Below are 23,223 nucleotides of genomic sequence, written 5' to 3'. Positions count from 1 at the left end.
GACTGCTGCTCAGTGGTGTAAGAAGCAAAAAGTTTGTATTTCACTTGGAAATCAAGATCCCAGACACTGATAGAATGGTTGAGAGGCATTGATGCAGTGATTCCTGGATCAGGAGCTCCAACCAAGTATTGAAGACATAGAGATGAATATACTCTCAGGAGCCGGGCATTTCTCTTCAAAAATAAGCATTTTTTTTTTATCCTGTGTAATATTCTAACTTTCTGAGACAGTGAATTTTGAGTTTTTCCTATCTGTCAAAATTACATGAAATAAAAAGCTGAAATATTTCACAGTATTTCTAATGAATCTATACATGAGTTTCACTTTCTGAAACGAGTCTCAAAAACTATTGAAGTTTTCCTGATATTCAAATGTTCTGAGCTTTAACTGATATAGCAGCGAATGTTGACTCTACAAAGGATGTAACTGACTGCACTGGATTATTTTTTTTATTTAGGAGGGGGGGGGGATCATGTTACAACATTTTTTTTATGAAAGTTTTACTTCACTTCACGGTAACATATTAACTTGTGTTGGTCTGTCTCGTGAAAATCGTAATAAAATATGTTGAGATTAGAGGACGTGACGGTCCAGAATGTGAGAACTAATCGTTTTTTTTCTCTGCCAGTAGATTTAAGGTCCATTTTTTTCAAGCCGTTTCCTCCATCTAAGCTCCACCGGCAGATCAGAACAAGATGCCTGTGCATCATTTCATCTCTAAGGCTGGCAACATCTCTCACTCACGTGGACGCATCACCTATATACTTCATGAATCCGTGTGCCATGCAGAGGATCAGGAACGCGGAGAACCCATGTTCCAGTGCCTTCCCTCAGATTAAGCTTGTTCCAAGTGCGTCTAATCTACGAGGCACATAGCACCCTGCTGGGATCAAACACTTCGCAGCTCCTGGAACATCTTGGACCTACAGCAGCTTGACAGCAGGTTATAGAGGCTGCAGCGTGTCAGGCCATATACATCCAGCAGCACACATTATGGACCACATGTAGTGTGAGACGCAGGGCAGCCCCCTTTTTTTACCAAGCCGAACTGTTGCTGCTGCGTATCCACCTGTGCGCCACTCCATTAATTGAGGGCAGCTGGGGGGGGGGGGGGGGGGGGGGGGGGTTTGCTGCGTGGACTCAGAACCGAGCCGTGGCACATTCAGAATGCATTCCTCGTGTAATGATGAGCAGCATATGCGTGTCTGTCACGACTGTGAGGCGAGACGCGCAAGATGTGCGAAATCATCTACGCCGGCTTGTTTTTTTTATTCTAAAGAGAAATAAAGTCCACACAGCTCACATGTTACTCTGGACATGCGGGGTCAGACGGGGGGAGGAGGGGATGCTGTTAATTGCTTACCGTTGGCAACAGCGGCTCCATTTGGGCTCCTTGATCCGTGATGTCCATCTTTCCACCTCTCTCCTCCTCGGCCTCGAAATAGAAGCAGGTGGCGACGCTGCGCTCCTCCTCGGCAGAGAGCTGCTTTGGAAAGCGACCCTCACTTGATGTTGGCGTTTTTTCTCTCCGCCTTCTTCCCTCCCCTACCGAGCGTTCACCGGCCGGGTTTTTTTTCCCCCCCGCAGCTGAAGGTAGCAAACTGTTCCCGTCCTGCCCCGCATCGTTTGCGCACAAAGGAGGGAGGCTGCGCTTCCCGTTTTTTTTTTTGAGCGCACACTTTTTATGCGGGATTTTCTTCTGCGATTGGGAGGGGGGGCTCTAGAGCTCCATGTTTTGTTTCAGGGGGCGTATCAGTAAAACACATATTGGAGTCTGTTCTTTAAGTGGTGTAATTAATACAGCGCATCGTGTCTGGATCGCGATTTGATTTAAAGGCAACAGCACCAATGCCACAGACATGATGGACCGCTTTCCTGTTTCACTGCATGGAAGGAGGAAAGCCCACCAATCACTGGGATCGTTCCTCTAAACATCGCGTTAGCTCTTCGTGCTCATTGATCAATAAACAGGCCATCTGCGGTCTTCTGCCCTTCGCGTCTCCGCTTCTTGTTGCGGCACGCGATGTTCCGCCGGCAACCTGCGTCCAAATGGATGCTGCTGGGATCGAGATAACACACTGGCGCCCTCTTTTGGTCACTTGCAGGAACTGTCAACCTTAGACAACTTTGTCATTTTGTATGCACAGAGTGTGTACAGAACGAAATTTCGTTTGCATAGAGCTTGAAAAATCCCAGTGAATTGCAGTAAATTACAGGATAAGGTGCAGCGGTGATTTTTTGTAAACAATTGAAATGTAAACAATCTCAACAATGTAAACAATGCAGGGGAAATAGACAGTGTGCGATTTCACACCTGGCCACAATGATTTTCTTTATTTGTTCATGCGTGTATATATATATATATATATATATATATATATATATATATATATATATATATATATATATATATATAGATAGATAGATAGATAGATAGATAGATAGATAGATAGATAGATAGATAGATAGATAGATAGATAAATAGATAGATAGATAGATATAGATATATATATATGTCACTGAACCCACCATCCCTGCACTGAAGCGTGGTAATGGCACCTTTAAAATCACTCACCGCTGTTATCCAGTAAAGTCATTTTTGGTTAAATATAAAAAGGACATTGATACCGCTTGTACTTTCTGCAACATTTACTCAGAGTCTGTCTCTCACCTGTTTTGGTCTTGTGAACACACCAGGCGTTTTTGGCAAGGAATTTGTCGCTTCATTCTGGACAATATTTATGACAAATTTGAACTTTATTTTAAAGATGTCTTATTGGGAATCACAAAATATGAAAAGGAACTTTCTGACCATTTCTTCTTGTGTAATCATTGTCCTCCTCCAATAAAAAAAGGCTGTTAAAATCTTATCTTTATGCTCTAAATTTAAAGTTTTTATGTAATCCCTTTACATGCTTATTGCTTATTATTTATTGCTATTTTTACTTTATTAAGTTAGTTTTTATTTATTTAGTTAGTTAATTTAATCAAACCCCTGGCAATTGTTCATAGGAAATTGTACTCCTCTCTGTATTATAAAGCATTTTCTAATAAAGCTTATTAAAAAAAAAAGCGTGGTAATGGCAAAATCTTGTGGCGGTGACGCTTCAGCTGGAACAGGGAGGCTAAGAACAATGCCTGTTAGGAATGCAAAATATTTTAGACCAGTGGCTCACTGTCCGGGAGGACAATCAGCCTAAATATACAACTGGAGCTACAACGTAACAATTTAGATCAAAGCATATGCTAGAATGGCTCAGTCACAGTCCAGACTTAAATCTATTTAAGAATCCGTAGCAAGATTTGCAAACTGATGAGAGTCAAGGGGCGGAAAAATGCTGCAAAGTTGATGCCAAAAGATTCTCTTTATCCAATCTGACTTGGCTGTCTTGCTTCACAAATGAATTGTATTTACATTGATGTTAAAACTGAAAGCAACTTGTTGCACTGGATTTTATTCAGAAACATCGGAGTAAAGCATCACATTAACTTTGACCAGCTACCTGTTCCCTGTTGAAGAAAAGCATCCCTAAATCTAGTTTTACCCACCGTGCTCCACTATTGGGGAGGTGTGTTCAAGGCGGTGTGCAGTGTTGGGGATCCACCATACAAATAAGAAGAGCTGTGGATCTCTGCAGCTCCTCCAGAGTTAGATAGTAGAAGTTAGACCTCCTCTTGCTTGCAAAGATGCTCATGTGTTGGTAAACTGCAGTTATGACAGTCATTCTATTTGCAAATAAAGACTGCAAAAATGTGACTAAAAATAAGTAAATTTTTCTTGAAATTAGTGTATTTGTCCTTGGTTTAAGCAGCAACTTTAAATGATCTGCCAATGGAATAATATTTTTGCACTTAAAATAGGAGCAACTCATCTAAATCATCTTACTTTAAGTGTGGTTTATCTAATTGTCTTATTTTAGGTGTAAAAATACTCATTCCATTGGCATATCATCTTATTTATCTGCTCAAATTAAGGACAAATATGCTAATTTAAAGAAATTTTTACTTATTTTCAATTCAGTTTTTGCAGTGAAGAATTGAAACAAACTCTGAAACGTCTACATTTATCAGTAGAATTGGATAAACTCGGTGCATATCAATGCATTTGGTTAGTAGTAATTGGCTGATATATTAAAAATGTGAAATTAAACAAATGATATTGACTTTTTATGAGAGATATATGAAACATGGACAATATACTGTATACGACTCAAAGCTACAAAAATAAGACAAAAACTGTATGTAACTGAGTACAAACCACTCGGATGGAGACACAAAGTGGTCGTGTTTTAGATTTAGCCTTTGTTAAAGCAACAATCCTCATTGATCAACGTGAGTGCGTCAGTCCATCAGGTAGAATATAAGAGCAAGGAGGCCGCTGAAAGGCCCCTTTTGTCTGTGCGGGACCTCACAATCTCCTTTGATCACAGCTTTCATCCATAGGTTTCTATTTTGTTCAGCGGAATCGTCCAGAGCAAAGGAGGGAATCAATGCTAAAACGTTTCTATTGGTAAAATATCTGCATGTCTAATTGTGTTTGCCCACAAGAAATACCAAATGTCAGAGCAGTGGTGCTCAGATGTTCTGCACTGCGGGTCAAAATCACCAAGTTGAAAGTACAGAGGGCCCATCATTTTTTTTTTTTCAATTATTTTTTCAATTAAAACTAACATTGTGAATTATTTTCTTTTATGCCTGCTCAGCAATACACTAACATGCAATATTTTTGATGAAACTAACCAGTAAAAAATGTTTAATTGTTGCGGTTCTGAAAAAGGCTCTCAGTCCTTTGCCTTAATAAAAGAAAAGTGTACAGTGTCCCAGGCTTTGGGGGTAATTTTTTCTATTTCGTTGGTCTAGAACAATTTTTTTTTGAGTCTATTCCGGGCGAAAAAAAACAAGAACTTTTCTTTTAAAACTCTTGCCGTTTTAAATCGGACTAACCGACAGAAATGTTGTGCAGAAATGTTGCCTACTGAGCTCTGTATCAGTGTGATTGGGTGAATGTGGCTCTAGTGTACAGTGCTTTGAGTGGGCAGTATGACTGGGAAAGTGCTATATAAGTTCAGTCCATTTATCAAATCTACAGAGAAGGTAGAATATATAAAACAGATGTGTTGCATTACATGTAGTTGTAGAAAAAAAATATTTTAAGTTTCATACTGATAATTTGATAATTTACAAAGGTTTCAATGTATGTATGCATTGTCAGGGGACAGTATGTTAACTAATGGGGTAATTAACCTGTGGCAAGATATGATGCACAGTATTTCACCTGACTCTAAATACTGCCTGAAGTCAATTTGATGACTGTGAGCTGACAAGGCAGGCTCCTAGGTGGATACCCCCAGTCTCACGCAGTCAGAAAAGTGTCTGTCAGCGAGTCCTGTCCGGTGCTTTGCTTTATTATTTCCATCTGTCAGAAGGCCGTCCCGCACGAGGCATGTCGATCCAAGATCCCCTACAAATACAGTTTGATCTAAGCCAATCCATTGTGGACCTGGGTGTGTATTTAGTATATTTTAGTGTATTTAATATATGAGTATATTGGTATGCTTAGGGTATTTTTATCATTGTCTTGTGTTTTGCAGCTAGGGCTGAACAATTAATCGCATTTTCAATATAATCGCGATTTAAAAAAACGCAATTTCCAAATCGCAGAGTCTGCAATTTTTGGCTACGTAACAATTAGGGAATTAGACACGTCCATTAGGTGTTGGTAAAATGTTTAAAGTGGGTTTGCCTCCACATTGAAGGGAAGACAGTTGCAGCAGTGAGATAATCTAATTTTATTACTTGTTTTAGAGTTTATATTATCATACATAGCATTAAGTACAGGTCAATCAGTTTAATACATAGACTTGTTTGTTGGTTGCACTTTATGTTCAACAAAGATTGATGTCCATATCAACTAAAAGCTGTTCTCTTGAACAATATTCTGATTAATAGAAACATTAAAAGTTCTTGTTTTAAATAGTCCTTGTTTACAAACATCTTTATTTAGAGGCCATTTTTGTTGCTTGTGCTTAATGCACAGAAAAGTCAAAATTGCAACTTTGGTTGAAATATATCGTAGGCAGAACGCAATCATTTCTGCTCTGAGTTTAGGTGCTGTGGGTGTTTTAGCAACTAATCTGCACAGCGAGGAAACAAAATGATTTGTTGTTTGTATATGTTTAAAAAGACATGATAAATTAAACTGGGGAAAAAAATCGCATTAAATCGCAATATTAAGAAAAAAAATCGCAATTAGATTATTTTCCAAAATCGTTCAGCCCTATTTGCAGCCTGTAATAGATTGCATGTTTTTCAGGATTACTCTGTATTTAGTTTCATCAATCTCCCCATAAACTATGACTAGCTTCTTTAAAAAGCATCCCCTCAGCATGATGCGACCACCACCATGTTTCACTGCGGGGATAGTGTTGTGTAATGTTAGATAGTGTTTGCTAAAAAAGGCCAAAAAGTCACATTCACAGGTTATGATAGCAACTTCTTTGATATATCTGCTCATGGCAAATTGCAAATGAGACATTCTTTCTTTTTCTTTCTTTCTTTCTTTTTCTTTTTTTTCTTATTATTTTTTGTCAAGGGCAAGTCGTTTTGCCACTTTTCCAATAAGGTCAAATAAGGTCAGGACCTCTGATGGATTTTATTATACTGAATGGGTTTTATTTATGGATATCAAAGGGGCGTCTTACACAAATACATGTCACAATCTTCATTTTTTTATATAAAACAACTTCTCACACAAGTATCATGATTCTCTATACCAATTATGTGCCCCTTTGTGTTTGTCTGTCACTTAAAATCAGAATGAAATTCATTTAACCTTATGGTTGTAAAACGTGAGACGGTATCAATGCACTGTATTTGAACAACAAACAAACAAACAAGTAGAGGGACTTTAGAAATTTTTATTAAAAAATATATAAATCCATCCATGAGAAATGGTCAAAAGAAGCTGTTTGGTATATTATGGGATGTTTAATGCTGCGTTTGTTTTTTTCCGTTGGGTTTTTGCAGTCGTGTGATTTATTGTGAATAATTAACCTGATAATTTTTTTTTGCTTCTTTTTGCTGAGCTACGGGAACTTTGTCGTGACGCTGCGAGAGCATCTCAGTTCGAGCTAGGCTGGCATCAGCACCGAGCCTACTGAGACGTCAGGATGTTGCCGCCGATCCGGACCCGCCCAGCTCGGCGTCACGGCACCGACAAGATGGCCGAGATTACGGGTCGAAAGTGAGGGAGAAAACAAAAACATCTGCGCGCTGACCCCCCCGCGCACCCTCCCTGCCGAAGACGCCAGATTCGACGCGGTGTCGGGGACTGGTCGGGGCGGAGGTCGACGCTGGGTGCACCGCGGACTCCGGCTCTCGTTTTCGCCGGATGCAAACACCGCGCGCTCCGCGGCGGCGCGCGCTGGGCAGGCACCACCGTGCGTCGGCTCTTCTGGGAGCTAACACCGCTTAGCCATGTTTGCTAGCTGACAGCATCGCTGCCGAGGCGTTGCGCGATCCCACGGCGACACTTGGGCTCGCCCCGGTATAAATAGCCGCTGCTCCTAAATAAGCGATCGGAGGCCAGGTTAGTTACTGCAGCTCAACTCTCCAAAGTCATAAATTGGATTTAACGCTTAGCTGGCTGGCTAGCATGCTAGCATTGCGGATTTCTCAGTTGCAGCTCCGCAGCTAGCATCAGCGGTAGCAAACGTCAGTCGGCGTGCTCAGCTGTTTGTTTTTTGTTTTTTTTTTGTGCAGCGTTTGGCGTTGCTCTGCGACTGTAAGGGCGCTCCGGGTGAGTGTTGGGGAGGACGGCGGTGTCTCCGCGTAACAGCAGCGGGAACTGATCTCCTCAGAGCTGGATAGCCGGGAGTCCGACAGGATTAATAGCGCTGAAAGCAACACGGCCGGGGCGATCTAAGCCCCTGCATGACGGGACGAGGAGCAAACCCAGGCGGCTTCATCATGGCCCACTCTCCCGTTCAGGGCAACCTGCCGGGGATGCAGGTAAGCTGCGTGTCTTTGGTGAGCTCGTTTCATCTAATGCGGCGGAGGGCATTGCTGGAACATACTGTACTCCGAGCGCCCGACTGTACAGGGTTAATAATGCTGTGCACCTAAACAGCTTAGTGGGATGGAGCGTTCAAGGACCTCCGGTGCAGCTCGGAAATTCCCACGAGACACCTGAGTGTTTTAATCTTCTAAAAAAAAAAAATGCATTCCAGCTGTAACACATTAGACATATTCCAGAAGCACGTGCTACAAAAGAGTGGACACAGTTTGAACTCTTTTTTTTTTTTTTCCTCTTGCTGTCACGCGACAACCACGGCCGCTTCAGTGTGGTAGATCAGCCGCCACCAGGTCCAGTTCTCAAGAACCGGTGTTCTGCTGATCCAACACACCTTGGTGGATTGAAAGGTTTGTCTGCAGGTTCCTGAGGGAAGCCTGATGACATGTGGAGGACCTGTGTTGGAACAGGGGCCCATCTGGAACATAAAATAGTTGTATCCCCCCCCCCCCCCCCCCCCCTTCACTTGCATACAGAGGATCAAACTGCCCGCAGAAGACAGTAAAATCGCTGGGACAACTTAGTCATGCAATCGACCGATCTGGCCTTCACGGAAAAGTAGCCTGAAGATTGCTATATAATGACTATTGACTATTTGGGCTGCACGCAAGGACGCCGGGTTAATATCCCCCTTTGCCAATTTGTGTACCCTTTTTTTTTTTTTTTTACTTTATTATCATGCACTCATTTTCTCATGGCCTAACATAAAAATGACATGACGCGAGTTTTCATTTTAACAGCTCTTTAAGCCCACGAGGGTCTCTCAGCTCTGATTTTTTTTTTGTTTTTAGCGGCCTTTAAGTGGACGCAATGAGCATCTCTCTGCCAGAGGAGATCATAAAAAGGAAGTTGTATTTCTAGTGTTTTCCACATAACCGCCTCTGGAGAGTTAAGTCATTTTGGCTCACTTCCTGTGGCACTCGAGCTGTTTTTTCTCCCCCCCCCCATGATACGAATGCCACGGAGAGCAAAAGCCCTCACAACGCTGCGGGAAGTGAATTCACTGCCCGGCTTTTCAGCCATTCCTCCGATTGGCTGCGTTCTTTTTGCCGATTATTGATTCTTTTATTCCACCGTCTAAATGTCGATTTAAAGGGCTATAATAAATCCAGTTGGTTGTTTTCATTTTACTACCTTTTATTTTGAACCTGCATGGCATCCGATCATCACGCTTCCCTTTTTAATACTCTCCTCTCTGCCTTTCTCCGCGTAAACAAAGAGTCGTAATTAGTGAATTAACGAATCCTGTAAGAATGCCACCCTGCCGGTGTTTCTGATTCACTCCCAAACCTTCCTTTTTATTCTGTTTATTATGATTTACTTAAAATCCGCCTTTCCCTTTCCTTCCCCTGGCTTTGTCCCCCCCCTCCCCCCTCCCCCTCCCCACCGCCCTCCTCCCGTCACCAATCAGAACGTCCGAGTGGACCCCGAGGAGCTGTTCACCAAGCTGGAGCGCATCGGCAAGGGCTCCTTCGGCGAGGTGTTCAAAGGCATCGACAATCGCACGCAGAAGGTGGTGGCCATCAAGATCATAGACTTGGAGGAGGCGGAGGATGAGATCGAAGACATCCAGCAGGAGATCACTGTGCTGAGCCAGTGCGACAGCCCTTTTGTCACCAAGTATTACGGCTCATACCTGAAGGTAACCACCAATTCACCTCCTCAGTTCGATCTTGCACAGTTCTGCTATTTATCGCGTTTTGTGGCATGCTGTTGGCATGCTTTTGCTTAGCGGGGAGCTGATTCGAGTTGGTCGGAAGATGGATACAGGGTAACCCCGGGAGGACCGTGTCAGTCGGTGGCATAAAATCCAAATAAGATTCTTTATAGTTTGGGGCTGTTAAAGTTGCAATGTGTGGGGAAACATCAAGGGAAGCGAACGCCTCCTGCAAAGCGCTGGGTATTTGCGGCGCCTTTGTCTCACCTTGCCTAGCGACGTCGAAATGAGCTGATGGGATGAGATGTTCCTCCGTAACCCACTTCTTCCCTGTGATTAATCCCACATTTAAAAATAAGAAATTAGTCCCAGATGGTTTGCAACACACCCACCAACCACCGGACTCCTAATAGGGTCATCGGAACTCGCTCGAGTTTCCACTGGCTCGTTGGAAGTCGTTGCTGGAAGGCGTGAAGCTTCCGCATCTGCGTTCGGTTTTCTGTCCCTAACTTTCGGCCAAGCGGTAAAGAGCTTCTCTTCCTTTTGTCTCCATCAACGCAGGACACGAAGCTATGGATCATTATGGAGTATTTAGGTGGGGGCTCTGCCTTGGATCTGGTAAGTCATTTGAATTTTTTTTTTTCCCCTTTGTTCACACTAAACGTCCGCTTGCTTGTCTTCGTGTGCCCCATTTCTTATTGCTGACTATCATCACAAGCCATTTATATCCAATTATAGCCAATTCACAGAGGCTGGTGGTTCAGACATTAGGATGTTGGTATAGAGGAGAAGGGCTGCACCGTATCAGGAAATGCAAATAGTGGACAGGGACGTGGCAATAATAATATAATAATAATAATATAATACATTTGCAATCTATTGTATTGTAAGGAGAAGCAGAGTTCAGGCTATGTACGTTGCATCGTCCAACACTGTCAATACAGGCTTTCCTCTAGGATTTTTTGTTAGGGCTGTCAAACGATTAAAAAAATCTAAACCGGATTCATCGCATAATGTCAATAGTTAACTCAAGATTAATCGCAAATTAATCCCATATTTTATCCTTTTATTTCTGAAAGTGTAAAAGCCTATTTGGGCATTTTAATATGTAATTTTTCAATAAATGACACTAATTAAAAAAAACATGCTTGTACAAAAAAATATTTTTATGTTTTTATTTTTCAAGAACTTTTCACAATTGGAATGAAAACATCGTGGTGCCATAAAATGTTAAACTCTGGCCAATAATGGCTTAAATCACTAATCATAACGCCCTGATGTTTACACAATGTGTGAATAAATACCTGTTTTCATGCCGAAATATTTTTTCCGTCTCTTAAACAGAGATAGACGTGGTATTACACATATACATATCAATTAGGGCTGTCACTTTTAAGACGTTATTAACACGTTAATAGCGCTCTCCAGACTGTGGTTTTTTTTTTTTTTTACCCTCGGCGCTTTCCGTAGTTCCAATAATGCTAGAGACTGTAGAAAACAGACCCCGCTCACTGTCGCCATGTCTGCTTATTTCATGCGACTTTGGGCTTCTTTTTTCTAAAGTCGCTTGTAAATTTCATGAGTTGCAGGTTGCAGTTTTTTTTGGGGCTATTGTCTGAAAGTAAAATCGCTTATTTGGGCTCTAAAATAAGTGACGCTGCCGGACTACAGACACTCAGTATGACCAGCTGAAATATCCCTCCGCCTCATAACGCGCTGGAGCGCATCCTGACACAGGAGACGAGGGAGTAAAGGCAGAGAGAGGAAATCTGCCCGTGTTTTCTGCAGTGTACGATTGTAATAACCGGTAATAACAGCTGAAAGTAGAATACGTGGTGCACATCACCATTTTGAGCAGAGATTGGTTCTGAAGATGAGTTTTTACACGCTGATAACATTGCAGAAACCCAAGCTATAAACCGTACTTTAATGCTTATTAATTTGTTGTCTTTGTATTTGACAAACTAAGGCTGAATTACGTTGCCAATTGAAGTACCCCGGAGTTACAGTGTCAGAAGCTGCAAGCTGTGCTAAACATCACCGGCATTAAGGGTATTAAGCTCCCATTGCAAGCAAAGTGTAAGACTCTGGAATGACCTGGAAATTTAGGCTTTAAAAAAAAATGCGTGTATGAACGTGGATATAAACAGCATCCAAAAATATACGAATAAATTATTGTTGTTGGTGTGAAAGCTCAGGATTAGATGTGTGTGTGTGTGAGAGAGTGAAAAAATTAAAATAAAACCTATGACTTTATTAAAATGTAAAATTAGTATTACTTTATATGTAAATGCTTAATACCATGTCTATCTTTGTTTAAGAGGCAAAAAAAATATTTCGGCATAAAATATTTATTTATTTACACATTTGTTTACGCGTTGTGTAAACATCAGGGCGTTATGATTAGCGATTTAGCCATTATTGGCCAGAGGTTAACATTTTATGGCACCAGGATGTCTTCATTCCAATTCTGGTAAGTGCTTGAAAATAAAAAATAAAAATATTTTTTGTACACGCATGTTTTAATTGGTGTTATTTATTGCAAAATTGCATATTAAAATGCCCAAACAGGCTTTTACACTTTCAGAAATAACAAAGATAAAACACGCGATTAATTTGCGATTAATCTCGAGTTAACTATTGAAATTATGCGATTAATCGAAATTAAAAATTTTAATCGTTTGACAGCACTAATATCAATTAATACTAATTTAACATTTCAATGAAGTCACAAGTTTTATTCATTTTTTTCACTCACTAACACACATATAATTCTGAGCTTTCACACCAACAACAACAATATTTTTATTATTATTTTTGCATGCTGTTTATAGCCACGTTCATACAGTTTTTATTTTTAAAGCCTGGAAAAGGGTTTAAAATTTCCAGGTCATTCCAGAGTCTTAATACCTTTAATATATATTAGGCAAGAGCTTAATACCCTTGAAAGAGAACTGTTTAGCACAGCTTCATGTGCTGACACTGTAACTTCAGGGTACTTCATTTAGCATTTTTTATAACCGCAGTCCTAATTTTTTTATAACCGTGGTGGTCAAAAGGGTGGGTGTGGTGGAGCGTCACTGTTGTTAAAATCTTATTGAAATGCAACATACGTTAAAGGTGCATAGACACGTTATGACTTTTTTTTTTATTTATGCGTCAGTAGCTCACTCTGGTTGCATACAAAGTTTTTATGAAAGATTATTGCGTCCTGCTGGCGTATCAATTTGTTATTTTGCCGTTTTATGCTTTGTTTTTGCTCAATTTGTTTGCCGCACCCAAGAAGGAATTATTTTTAGTCTCAACAAGGACTATCAAGATGGAGGCTTGGTGTATATAACCTTATTTTATCATGCTAGTGAAGATTCTCAGTCATCCACGTCATGGTCATTCCGGAAAAGTTAAAAAACAAAACAACTGGACTTTTTTTTTTCGCCGAAGTTTGAAGACGTTTCGCTGCAAATGACCTTGTAGGCCTGCACATTTTAAGCATATTACGTGGCTATATACCTTGAACATTACTTTTTTTATTACTTTGTTAAATATTCTAATAATTTCAGATGTACCTGTAGGTTTGATTTTGGAGACTATTTCTCATCTCTTCCTGGATTTCTTTAAATCAGGGTGTGATGTTGCTTTTAGAGATTTATTTTCTTTCTTTGGCTACATCATGATGTCAGACAGGTTTGATTTAAGTTACTCTTTAAATCTACAGATCTGGTAATAATCAAACTTTGGTGCAGCTAATAAAATAGGACCAAATATGGTCAAATAATCTGAGTTAGTTGATCATTTAACAGCAGGAAAGATTACTTTATCACTTTCCATTAAGTGAAAACCTAATTTAAAAACTGTATTTTTTTATTCACTCTGGTCATTTTTGTCTTTTACTTTCGATTTTGCTAGACCATCTGAAACATTTAAGTTTTGGGGGTTTTTTATCTGCAACGGACTAAAAACTTTTCACGGCACTATAATTTTCTCTTGTATTTATATGTTTCTACACTACTTGTTACTGACTTACATCCTGGATTTATACCGTTCTGTTTGCCAAGTCCTGTATCTCACAAGCCGATGTAAAACAAATCCAATCCAGTTTAGAGTCTATTAACACATTTTGTTTCCATTTAGCCAAACGGGTGCAGATCCTGATAGCCATTTATCCCTGTCTCTGTTTGTTTCCCTGTCAAAGATGGAGCCCGGCTCTTTAGACGAGACTCAGATTGCCACAATCCTCAGAGAGATCCTAAAGGGTCTGGAGTACTTGCACTCAGAGAAGAAGATCCACAGAGATATCAAAGGTAGCTGGCTGACTGCATTTCACCGACTAAATGGCTTCAGAGAGTGCACACACGCAACTATCATATTGCGCTTTAATGTTATCGGCATCCACTTAAGCCTCCATTCATTATATAGTTTGTATTTCACTTGAGGAATTGAGGCTGATGCCTAATCGATGATGGAGATGGACGGCTTTGTAAAGACGAAGCAGGGTGTTTTTTTTCCCGTTCTTGTAGCCTTACGTTTGTCCCCCTCGCTCCTGGTCCACAGCTGCCAACGTGCTGCTGTCCGAGCAAGGAGAGGTGAAGCTGGCCGACTTCGGAGTGGCCGGCCAGCTCACAGACACTCAGATCAAACGGAACACCTTCGTCGGGACGCCCTTCTGGATGGCCCCGGAGGTGATCAAACAGTCCGCTTATGACTCTAAGGTGAGTTCAAAGCCATGGGTTTCTATTTTACGTCCCAAGCTGCCTTATATTACAATAATGCCTCCCAAATTATTTGCCTTGTTAGCACCTTTAAACCCAGAGGGGTTTAGAAGCAATTTCCGCCTGATACATGTACATATATGTGTAAACGTATTGGTGTTTGTGTGAAGCCAAGGCATTAATAAATATTTTTGAAGTTGCAAATGTCACTGTCTGATTTATAGGTGATTAAACAAAACAAAAAAATTCTGTGCCTTGCACAAATATTTTTCAAAATATATGGTGCAAAACTGCATGAAAACCCTTTTGAAAATATAGGAGAAGCTTTTATGGAACAGTCTTTATAGATCCACATCTTGACTATAACTCCAGCAAATCTGGACTGAACCAGCTAAAGTGTACCATATATTTCACAAAATCCAAGACTAAAAACTGACATTTAATCTGGTAAATCAACCTATTCAATTAGACAATTGCGTCCACAACATGGAACGCCCCTGGGAGGTTGAATGGAGTAAATTAGCATAACAAGCTAGCAACTCCAGCCAGCAGGGTTCTCACCAGCGCATTTCAGCGTAACTGGCCGTCAGGGTGAAAGTTGTCAAAATTACGCTGAAATTAGACCAAGAGCGTAAAGATGCTACGTGCTAAGCTAACAGTACGACACCGATGTTTGAGAGCAACTTAAGGCTCACGTGCATCAGCGAAGTTGTAAACCGCCCGGACAACAGACCTTTAAGCTAGCGCTAGTTGTTATTAGCTTCACATAACAAGGTTCTGGGCCTTCGAGCTGCACCGCGCAACGCTCCGCTGTGTAAATGCATACTGAAACAGAGAAACAACATACAAACATGAGTTCAGTCGCTGTTGTCTATAAGTTAATGTTTCAATTAATTTGTCAGTGGTACAGGAGCAGCTTATAGTTTCACAAGCCTAGAGCGCCCACTTGTGGCTATAGAGGGTAACGTTTACTCCTTGGTTCATGCTGGTCAGTATGCATTACCATTTTAAATTGATATCACACCTGATTTATAACTGACAGGATTAGCCCAACTATGAAAAAAGTGTGACATATAGTCCAGAAAATACAGTATTTGTTTCACCAAAGCTTTAGAACGTAGTGTGCCATGTGGACCTGGGATTTTGGCGCAATTTGGCCAAATGTGGGTTTCCAAATAAAGGTGCCGATTCCCATTGTAGGACTCCTTCTGCACACGTCAAAGCCCTTTGTGGAGTTAAGCATGTCTGTGTAGCAGAGCATTTTTCAGAAAGAGTCGGCAATGTGTGATAGACAGTTAAATGGCATCTTGTGTGTTTAAAGTGCTGCAAAACCAAAAGTATTTGTGAAAAAATAGTGACTTGTTTTAGAAAAGAAAGGCCTCATCCTTTGAGGATTTTTTTTTGGGGAGGGGGGGGTGACCATTTCTGACCTACTTTTACACTGCAAAAACAGACTAAACTAAAAATAAGTAACATTTTCTTGAAATTAGTGTATTTGTACTTTATTTGAGCAGCTAAATAAGTTTATCTGCCAATGGAATAAGATGTTTGCACTTAAAATAGGAAAAACTCGTCTCCATCAACTTATTTCCAGTGCATTATATCTAATTATCTTATTTTAGGGGTATAAATACTCATTCCATTGGCAGATAATCTAATTTAGCTGCTCAAATCAAGGAAAAATACGCTAATTTCAAGAAAATTGTACTTATTTTTAGTTCTGTTTTTGCAGTGTAAAGCCTGATAAAGTAGACATAGCTCTGCTCAGTCCAAAGTCGTACCAAAGTGTTGAACAAGTATTGCTGACACACTATGATGTTTAAACTCCTAATCAACCAAAAACCACCATCTCCGGTTCTTGTGAAAACTTTAATTTACATTACATAATTGGACAGTTTGGGGTAGAGGATGCCACCCATGTCGTCCCCTCTCTCTTAACCCAATTTCCTGTCAGCCTGCTGTCAAATAAAGGCCACTAGATCCACAAAAAGAACGTTTTGCTCTGGTCCGATGACAAATGCTGCTACGTGCAGCAGAAAACCAACACCGCATCTTACCCTGAACGCACCATCCCAGTGCTGAAACACGGTGGAGGCGGCATAATGCTGCGAGGACGCAGGTCTTCAGCGGGGGCAGGTTTGTCACAGTTGTTTGGAAGTGGGCGGAGCTAAATACTGGACGATCCAGAGGAAAACCTGTTACACCAACATGACTAATCTTCGGTTATTTATATGAGCCCGGCTCGATTAAAAATTTGAGTTCTGCGACAGGCAAAGCTTGTTGAGACGTAACGCAAAGGACTTGCAGCTGTAATTAAAGGTGGTCCTGCCTCGGGGAAGAGTGCATGCCACACTTCAGGTTCTATTTGTAAAAGATGTTTAAAGTGAAAACTCTCCATGGTTTCCACTTTACAGTTTTGCCCAGTTCTGTTCCTCCTGTGCTTTCCAGGCCGACATCTGGTCACTCGGAATCACCGCGATCGAGCTGGCAAAAGGCGAGCCGCCCCACTCCGACCTCCATCCCATGAAGGTGTTATTCCTCATTCCAAAGAACAACCCGCCTACGCTCGAGGGCAACTACTGCAAACCTCTGAAGGAGTTTGTCGAGGCCTGCCTCAACAAGGAGCCCAGTTTTGTACGTAGTCTGTCGTTCTGCATCCTTTCTGCACGTTTTAGCTCATTTTCCCCCCAGACTGCGTCGCCTCACTCGTTTTGCTGCCCTTTTCCGCAGAGGCCGACTGCCAAAGAACTGCTGAAGCATAAATTGATTGTCCGCTATGCGAAAAAGACGTCGTACCTGACCGAGCTGGTGGACAAGTACAAGAGGTGGAAGGCTGAGCAGGCCAGAACTACAGAGTCCAGTTCAGATGAGTCGGACTCGTAAGTACAGTACAGTACAGTATTTATTTCTTTTATTCTTCAGTTCCTATTTTAAAACTGACCCAATTGCTTATGCTGATTAAACCCTCCCGTCCAATCAGAGAACAGGATGGCCAGGCGTCAGGCGGGAATGACTTTGGCAGCGATGAATGGATCTTCACCATTCGAGAAAAGGACCCCAAGAAACTGCAGAACGGAGAGGGACAGTCGGGGGTGACGGACCAGGTCAGCCATTGCTTTGTAAACCGTTCTACTAGGGGGGGGCGCCAACAAGGAGATCCCAGTACACAGTTCGTGTTCACTGTTTGTTTTGTTCAAATTATTAGCCTTTCTAAATAGCACCAGATTGCACCCCGAGGCACCGATCTTATTAAACTGAGCCGCTTCAAGGCGGTCGTGACCGGTACCCTCACGGCCCCAATGTGCCGCCGGTGTAGGTACCAGATCGTCTCGGGCTGCCAGATTGGCTCGGGCGCTACCCGATGACGTCTACATATGGCAACTCAACTCAAACAAACTACATTACGCCCGCGGTCTCCATTTGTTACAAATCAATTTAATTTTGTTAATTTACGGTTATTTTCCTGTATATTAGTCGAGGCATGAAAACTTTTAACATCATTTTGGAATACTTGTGTGGTAGTCTGACAATTTAAGCGGTAATTTTGCAGGATCAAAGTTACAACCTTAGAGAAATTCAATTCCTCCAATTTTTTTTAAGTTGTGAAGGGAAACTACACCATAAACTCATTTCATTTTTAATAAAAGTCAGCAGCCAAATTTAATTTTATCACGGCATTCATCACTTTAAAATCAATAACGTTCATTCCTCCTTTTTGTACTGATGTTGTTCTTTCTGATCACATGTTTTTTTATTATTCCAGATGAAATTGTGATGAATTTGATTGTTTTTTATTGTGGTATTTGGTACATTTAAGATATATGCTGGATAAATTAGTCTGGCTAGCCCTTCCATTTTTGTTAACAATATTCTTCCAAACATTGAGCCAATTGTCAAATATTTTTTTATTTTATTTTAAATTTTTTTGTAAAATGGCTTGAATATTTGTTCAAGCTTTTGAGAAAAAAGAAACCGCTAAATTCTTTTCAAATGCAGACCGCGGGCTCTATGTAGTTTGTTTGAGTGGCGTTGCCATAAGGTGACGTCATCGGGAGGCGCAGGGACCATGGCGATTTTCTTCGTAAAAATTGTCCGTTTACAAACCGCAATCCCGCTCTCGAATAAAACCTACACCCCGCTATAATTACTTTAGTAAGTTGTCCAGACCAATTACAATATTTTGCACAATTGAGCAAACGTTAAACCAACCATGTATAGTGACGTCATCAGAAGGCGCAGGACCCGAGTCGATCTGGTACCTACACCGCACTGACAGGTGTGCGGTGGGAGCCTGCTGGAGAAGAAACGGTTCTAGGTGCTCAGCTAGCTAATCAAACTTGCTGCCATCCCTTCCCCTGCTCCTACCCCTAGCAGGAAGTGTGAGAAATGTAGGAATTTGTCACAAGAAGTTAAGCCCATAGGTGCGCTCGACTATCCAGGAGGGAGTCCATGCGGCTAACGGTTAGCGCACAGTGCAGCCCAGTTGCACGAGCCTCTAATGTTTCTCCTAAGTCGTCGCTCCTCTGCTCACACTACCGCCAGAAGAGAGAACGTGCTGAGTCGCGACTTATTTTTTACCTGCTTTGGTAAATGTCTATGTTTTATAAACGCACCCATTTTCTGAGGATGGCTGCACTAAAAACTCCCACGGAGTCGGGAGCGCTGAGCATCTGCCGACGTCGGCGGAGTCCAGTTATCCCAGACAGAATCTGGATGCTTGTGCGGCGAGCGCCGGTATAATGGAATGAATTCGTCCTTTTCTGTTGTAGTGTGTTACAACAGAAAAGGACGCGTTTGACATGGTTATTTCAACAAACCTAGAGCGTTTGCCTGATATGAGGACGATCGCGTCTCTTAAACTCGATTATCGTAAACATTAATGCTCAACACAGCACGTTGTCAACAAGTAAACAGCTCTACGGTCATTTTCAGGAATACCCTTTGCTTTGATTGTCGTAAATCACCCAAAGCCTGTCTGTTGGAAACAAAACTCCACCTCCCTGAGTTCGTCTATGAAATAAGACGGCTGCTTTATTCTTGGAAAACACATCTTTGTTGCTAGATAGATAGAAATGGAAATAAAAATGAAAAAATGTCATAAAAAAAAATGTCATAAAGTTACACTCAAAAGAGATTTTCATTCAATCAAGAAGGAGGAAGGAAGAAAAGCAGGTATCTTTCAAAATATAACCATGAATAAAGACACAAAGCTGGATTCTTGTAATATATTAACTGTCTACAATGTGAACTTGCACTGTCTTAAGTTTTTTTTATCTCCCTCTCTGGCTTATTTCAGACGAAAGACATTCCAAGGAGGCCTTATTCACAGAGCCTGACCACGGTCATTTCTCCTGCATTAGCTGAGGTGAGGATCCGGGTCTCAGTAGTGTCTGAATGGATCAATCATGCACTTTTACAAACAAAACCGATACTACGATTGTATTTTTTTGTAAAGTGAAACTGCAATATGTCATTAGTTGCTTTTTTTTGGGTTCTTCTGTCTACGTCCTACAGTAGCTTACTACAGTTCTCGGAAGTGAGAGAATAACTAAGAAACACAGAGGTCATGGATTATAACTTTAAGGAACATGGGTAATATTTAGAGCTGTGGTAATTACTGAGCAATAAAATTGATGAGCCACATCATAATAAAATAAAAGGTAGCATATGCCTGCGCCCCATCATTTAATTTAAATAGGTATTTTTTTTAAACATCAGTAACAGCTATACCAAAGATGGTATACAGTAGGGTTGTCAAAATAATCAATGCTAAAAAAAAATACAGACTCAAAATCTGTATAAACTAAGCCATTCACATCCAGAAACCCTGAAATATGCCGAAGAGTTGTGGAATCTAGGTCAGCGACAGTAAGCGTCATCGTGGTTTCATGTGAATGAAAAAGGCCCTGAGATGCAGCGTTTCCTTGGAGAGGAGGAAAGGAATGGTCAGAAAGAGTGGTGGATGGAGAGAAGGCAAATGATAAGGTGGGACAGGACGGGCACAGTGAGACGGTGGTGCGGTACGGGATAGGAGCAACACATTCTGATAACGTCCATACAAAACCAAACCCACTGCGGGACTGTTCAGGACAAGAACAGCGCCGCCTGCTGGGCACCAAAACACTCGTTCATCTTTTCCTCTCTTGGGTCCTTCATTGCTACACTTCGTTCTTTTTCTGAGATCTTGTTTGCCAACTTTGACACCGTTAGAAGAAGGTGAAAGATGTTCATAGCGATGGTCTATGCAAAGTGCAAAATTACTCTCGTTACAACTCAAAGTAGTGCATAGTTGTCTGGCGGAAGGATAATTGGTTTAAACATTTTTTTAACATTTAGTGCCATTTCCTCTGACATTTAGTGCAACAAATGGTGTTCGGAAGCCACCTGATTAGAAAGTGGTCCTGCACAGATGTTCTGGGAGGGCCTCAGAGCTATACAAACATTACGGAACATATTTTAAAGCAAGATTGGATTGTAAAACAGCTTTCTGAGCCTTTCAGACCGATGTTCAATCCATTTTCTGAAAAAGAGTAGCTGCAAACCCTACCAAGACACGACCATCGCCACTACTGACAGGCCATAGTCTCTGGAGGAGCTGTAGAGATCCACAGCTCAGGTGGGAGAATAACTATTAGTCGTGCACCCAGCAGATCTGGCTTTGATTAAAGAGTGGCACAAAGAAAGTCCCACTAAAGTTTGCCACAAGCCATTAAAGGAGCATTAGAAACATCTAAAAGGTGCCATTATTGTACAATGCCATAGACATAATCAACAGAGTTTAATGGCAGTAGAACCCTGTATACCAAGAGTTTTCATATTAGCAGATCGGTTTCAACTATGTAGTTAAATCTTGTTCTAAATACGCTGAGCCCTCTCTCCCTGTCTGACCCCCCCGCCTCAGCTGAAGGTGCGACAGGAGCAGGTCAACGGGAACCCCCTGGTCCTGGATGAGCTGAGGGAGGCCATCCTGCTGGCTGAAGAGGCCTACCCCGGCATCTCTGACTCCCTCGTCGCTCACATGGTGCAAAGGCTCCAGAGGTAACGGCTCGGCTCACGTTGACACAGAATAGAGCCACAGACGACCAATCTGCTCCGTCGGTTACGTTTGTATTCTATTTTCCAGTTTCTCCACAAGCAGAAGATCCTCCTCCTCCCCTTAAAGAATGGCTCTCTGCCCCCCCCCGACTCTACTCTCCCAGGTCCCCCGCATCCCATCAACACCCTAGCCAGGTCAGAGGGTTAAAACGTTGAGGGGTCAAGTCATTCAATACCAGCTGGCTGCATTTGACCTCCGCGTGAGGGGCGCTAACTTAGCCTGTTATTTAAAAAAAAAAGAAAGAAAAGAAACACAACAAAAACAAAAAAAAAACTGAACTCTTAAGTGGAGAACAGAGACACTTTGCCGAGCTTCTTTTATCCATTAACGAGGGAAGATGTTTGGAAGCTGTGACGGTGCAGCAGGAGAGAAAAGACTCAAAGTGAGAGCGAGCACCTGCACAAAACGGCAACGGTCAAGTCGGTCCCTGGGCTTTGCACACGTGACGCTCCTCATGCCTCACGCAACAGAGTCTCTGCATGGATTTTGCTGGACGAGGAGCTGAAGGTCTCCCTCGACTCCCTAAAAGGACTTCAGTCCCTCCCTCCCTCCCTCTCTCTCTCGTACCGCAGGCGTCATATCCCCAGAACCCATGAGAGCATGCTTGATGAACCTGCAGGGATGTTATCCAAGTGTACAAGCTGTGTGACTGTGTGTGTGTGCGCGCATATATGTGTGTGTGTGCGTGTGTGTGTTCCGTCTTGTGCGTAAAACTCCCTGTTTAGGCAAATTGCAGCATTCTTAAAGAAACCTCAGGTAAAGTGCTTTAAGTGGACTTTGTCCTCCGAGGCTGGAGGGGGCGCCATGCTGTACACGACTACAAGTTATCGTTTGCGGAAAATAAATCACTGTGTACAAAATGATCCACGCGCATTTTGTAGATACTGATTACAGATAAAGTAGGTATTCAAACATCTCAAAAGGTCACTCCGACAGAAAATGCCTTGCCTTTTTCGGCGTTCTAGCGTTCGTGTCACGGATTTAGTTGGGTTTTGTGTCGCTCACCTGCGAGAACACTCAGTGTTTTTTTTTTTTTTTTTTTGTTTTTTTTGTTTTGTTTGTTTGCTTTTACCAAGTGACGGAGTTCCAGTGTTTCATTTCCCGCAGAGTCAATAAGCTAACTTTGTTTTAAGAGGAGCAGACAACCTGCTACCTGGACTTATGTTTTAGGCAACTGAAGAACTTTAGGACAGTTACAGCAGGGAACCACATTCAGCTGATATCATTTGAGGTATTTTCTTCTTTTATTTTTTTTGGATTAGCAGTATTTAGAAACTAAAGTGGAAACGAGGAAGAACTGGCAAAGTAAACAGGCACGGTGGTCATTATGGTATGATGGCCCCTCATTGTATTTGAACAGAAATTCAAAACAATATTGATTCATTTCATTTCAAATGGAAAAAAGTTATTCCTATTGTAACATTGAGATAGGGGGTTGTTTGTTCTTGATGCAGCAGCAAAATGATATCATTCGGCTAGTTTGTCAGCAGCGCAGCAACAAGTGGGGGCGGGGCATTCCCGCATTTGTCAATGCTCCGTACAGTCAAGGAAATCACCAGACGCTCTTGCACTTTTTTTTTTCTTTTTTTTTTAACCACCCTAGGAACAAAATGAGAGTTCCCATGGTTTAGAGAACACAAGTTTTCATAACCTTGGTTCCGGTACCGGGCCCGTGTCCAATCACAGTTCA

The 23,223-nt window shown here is 41.7% G+C and overlaps 2 protein-coding genes across 6 annotated transcripts in view; one reads left to right on the top strand and one right to left on the bottom strand.

The window, feature by feature from the left end:
• Nucleotides 1–1,676, bottom strand: part of LOC105915477 (sodium-driven chloride bicarbonate exchanger) — a 66,823-nt gene extending 65,147 nt beyond the window's left edge. For 3 of the 5 annotated variants that reach the window (XM_036127836.1, XM_036127835.1, XM_036127841.1), the window contains exon 1: nucleotides 1,364–1,675. In XM_036127836.1, coding sequence (XP_035983729.1) covers nucleotides 1,364–1,411 — 48 coding nt within the window. In that variant the 5' untranslated portion in view covers nucleotides 1,412–1,675. Of the gene's footprint in view, nucleotides 1–1,363 lie in introns of all 5 variants that reach the window. The other 2 variants (XM_036127837.1, XM_036127840.1) reach the window with 2 other exon arrangements.
• Nucleotides 1,677–7,168: 5,492 nt separating this feature from the next.
• Nucleotides 7,169–21,765, top strand: stk24b (serine/threonine kinase 24b (STE20 homolog, yeast)). Its single transcript, XM_012849599.3, has 12 exons — nucleotides 7,169–7,588; nucleotides 7,762–8,010; nucleotides 9,483–9,713; nucleotides 10,290–10,346; nucleotides 13,921–14,029; nucleotides 14,280–14,437; nucleotides 16,886–17,071; nucleotides 17,168–17,316; nucleotides 17,418–17,541; nucleotides 19,734–19,802; nucleotides 21,339–21,475; nucleotides 21,561–21,765. The coding sequence occupies exons 2-12, from the start codon at nucleotides 7,933–7,935 to the stop codon at nucleotides 21,595–21,597; spliced, it is 1,335 nt and encodes a 444-aa protein (XP_012705053.1). The 5' UTR covers nucleotides 7,169–7,588; nucleotides 7,762–7,932; the 3' UTR covers nucleotides 21,598–21,765.
• The last annotated feature ends 1,458 nt before the right edge of the window (nucleotides 21,766–23,223 follow it).

The sequence above is a fragment of the Fundulus heteroclitus genome, chromosome 24 (assembly GCF_011125445.2).
Source record: "Fundulus heteroclitus isolate FHET01 chromosome 24, MU-UCD_Fhet_4.1, whole genome shotgun sequence".
In the NCBI taxonomy this organism is placed as follows: Eukaryota; Metazoa; Chordata; class Actinopteri; order Cyprinodontiformes; family Fundulidae; genus Fundulus; species Fundulus heteroclitus.
The sequence above is the reverse complement of the archived record's forward strand: the minus strand, read 5'-3'. Positions and strand labels throughout refer to the sequence as shown.

What these genes read in the sequence shown, in the direction of transcription:
- stk24b (XM_012849599.3), top strand. Translation starts at nt 7,933, where the DNA reads ATGACGGGACGAGGAGCAAACCCAGGCGGCTTCATCATGGCCCACTCT. An exon ending in GGGGCTCTGCCTTGGATCTG is followed by an intron (nt 10,347 to 13,920) that starts GTAAGTCATTTG and finishes TCCCTGTCAAAG; the next exon opens with ATGGAGCCCGGCTCTTTAGA. An exon ending in ATGGTGCAAAGGCTCCAGAG is followed by an intron (nt 21,476 to 21,560) that starts GTAACGGCTCGG and finishes TCTATTTTCCAG; the next exon opens with TTTCTCCACAAGCAGAAGAT.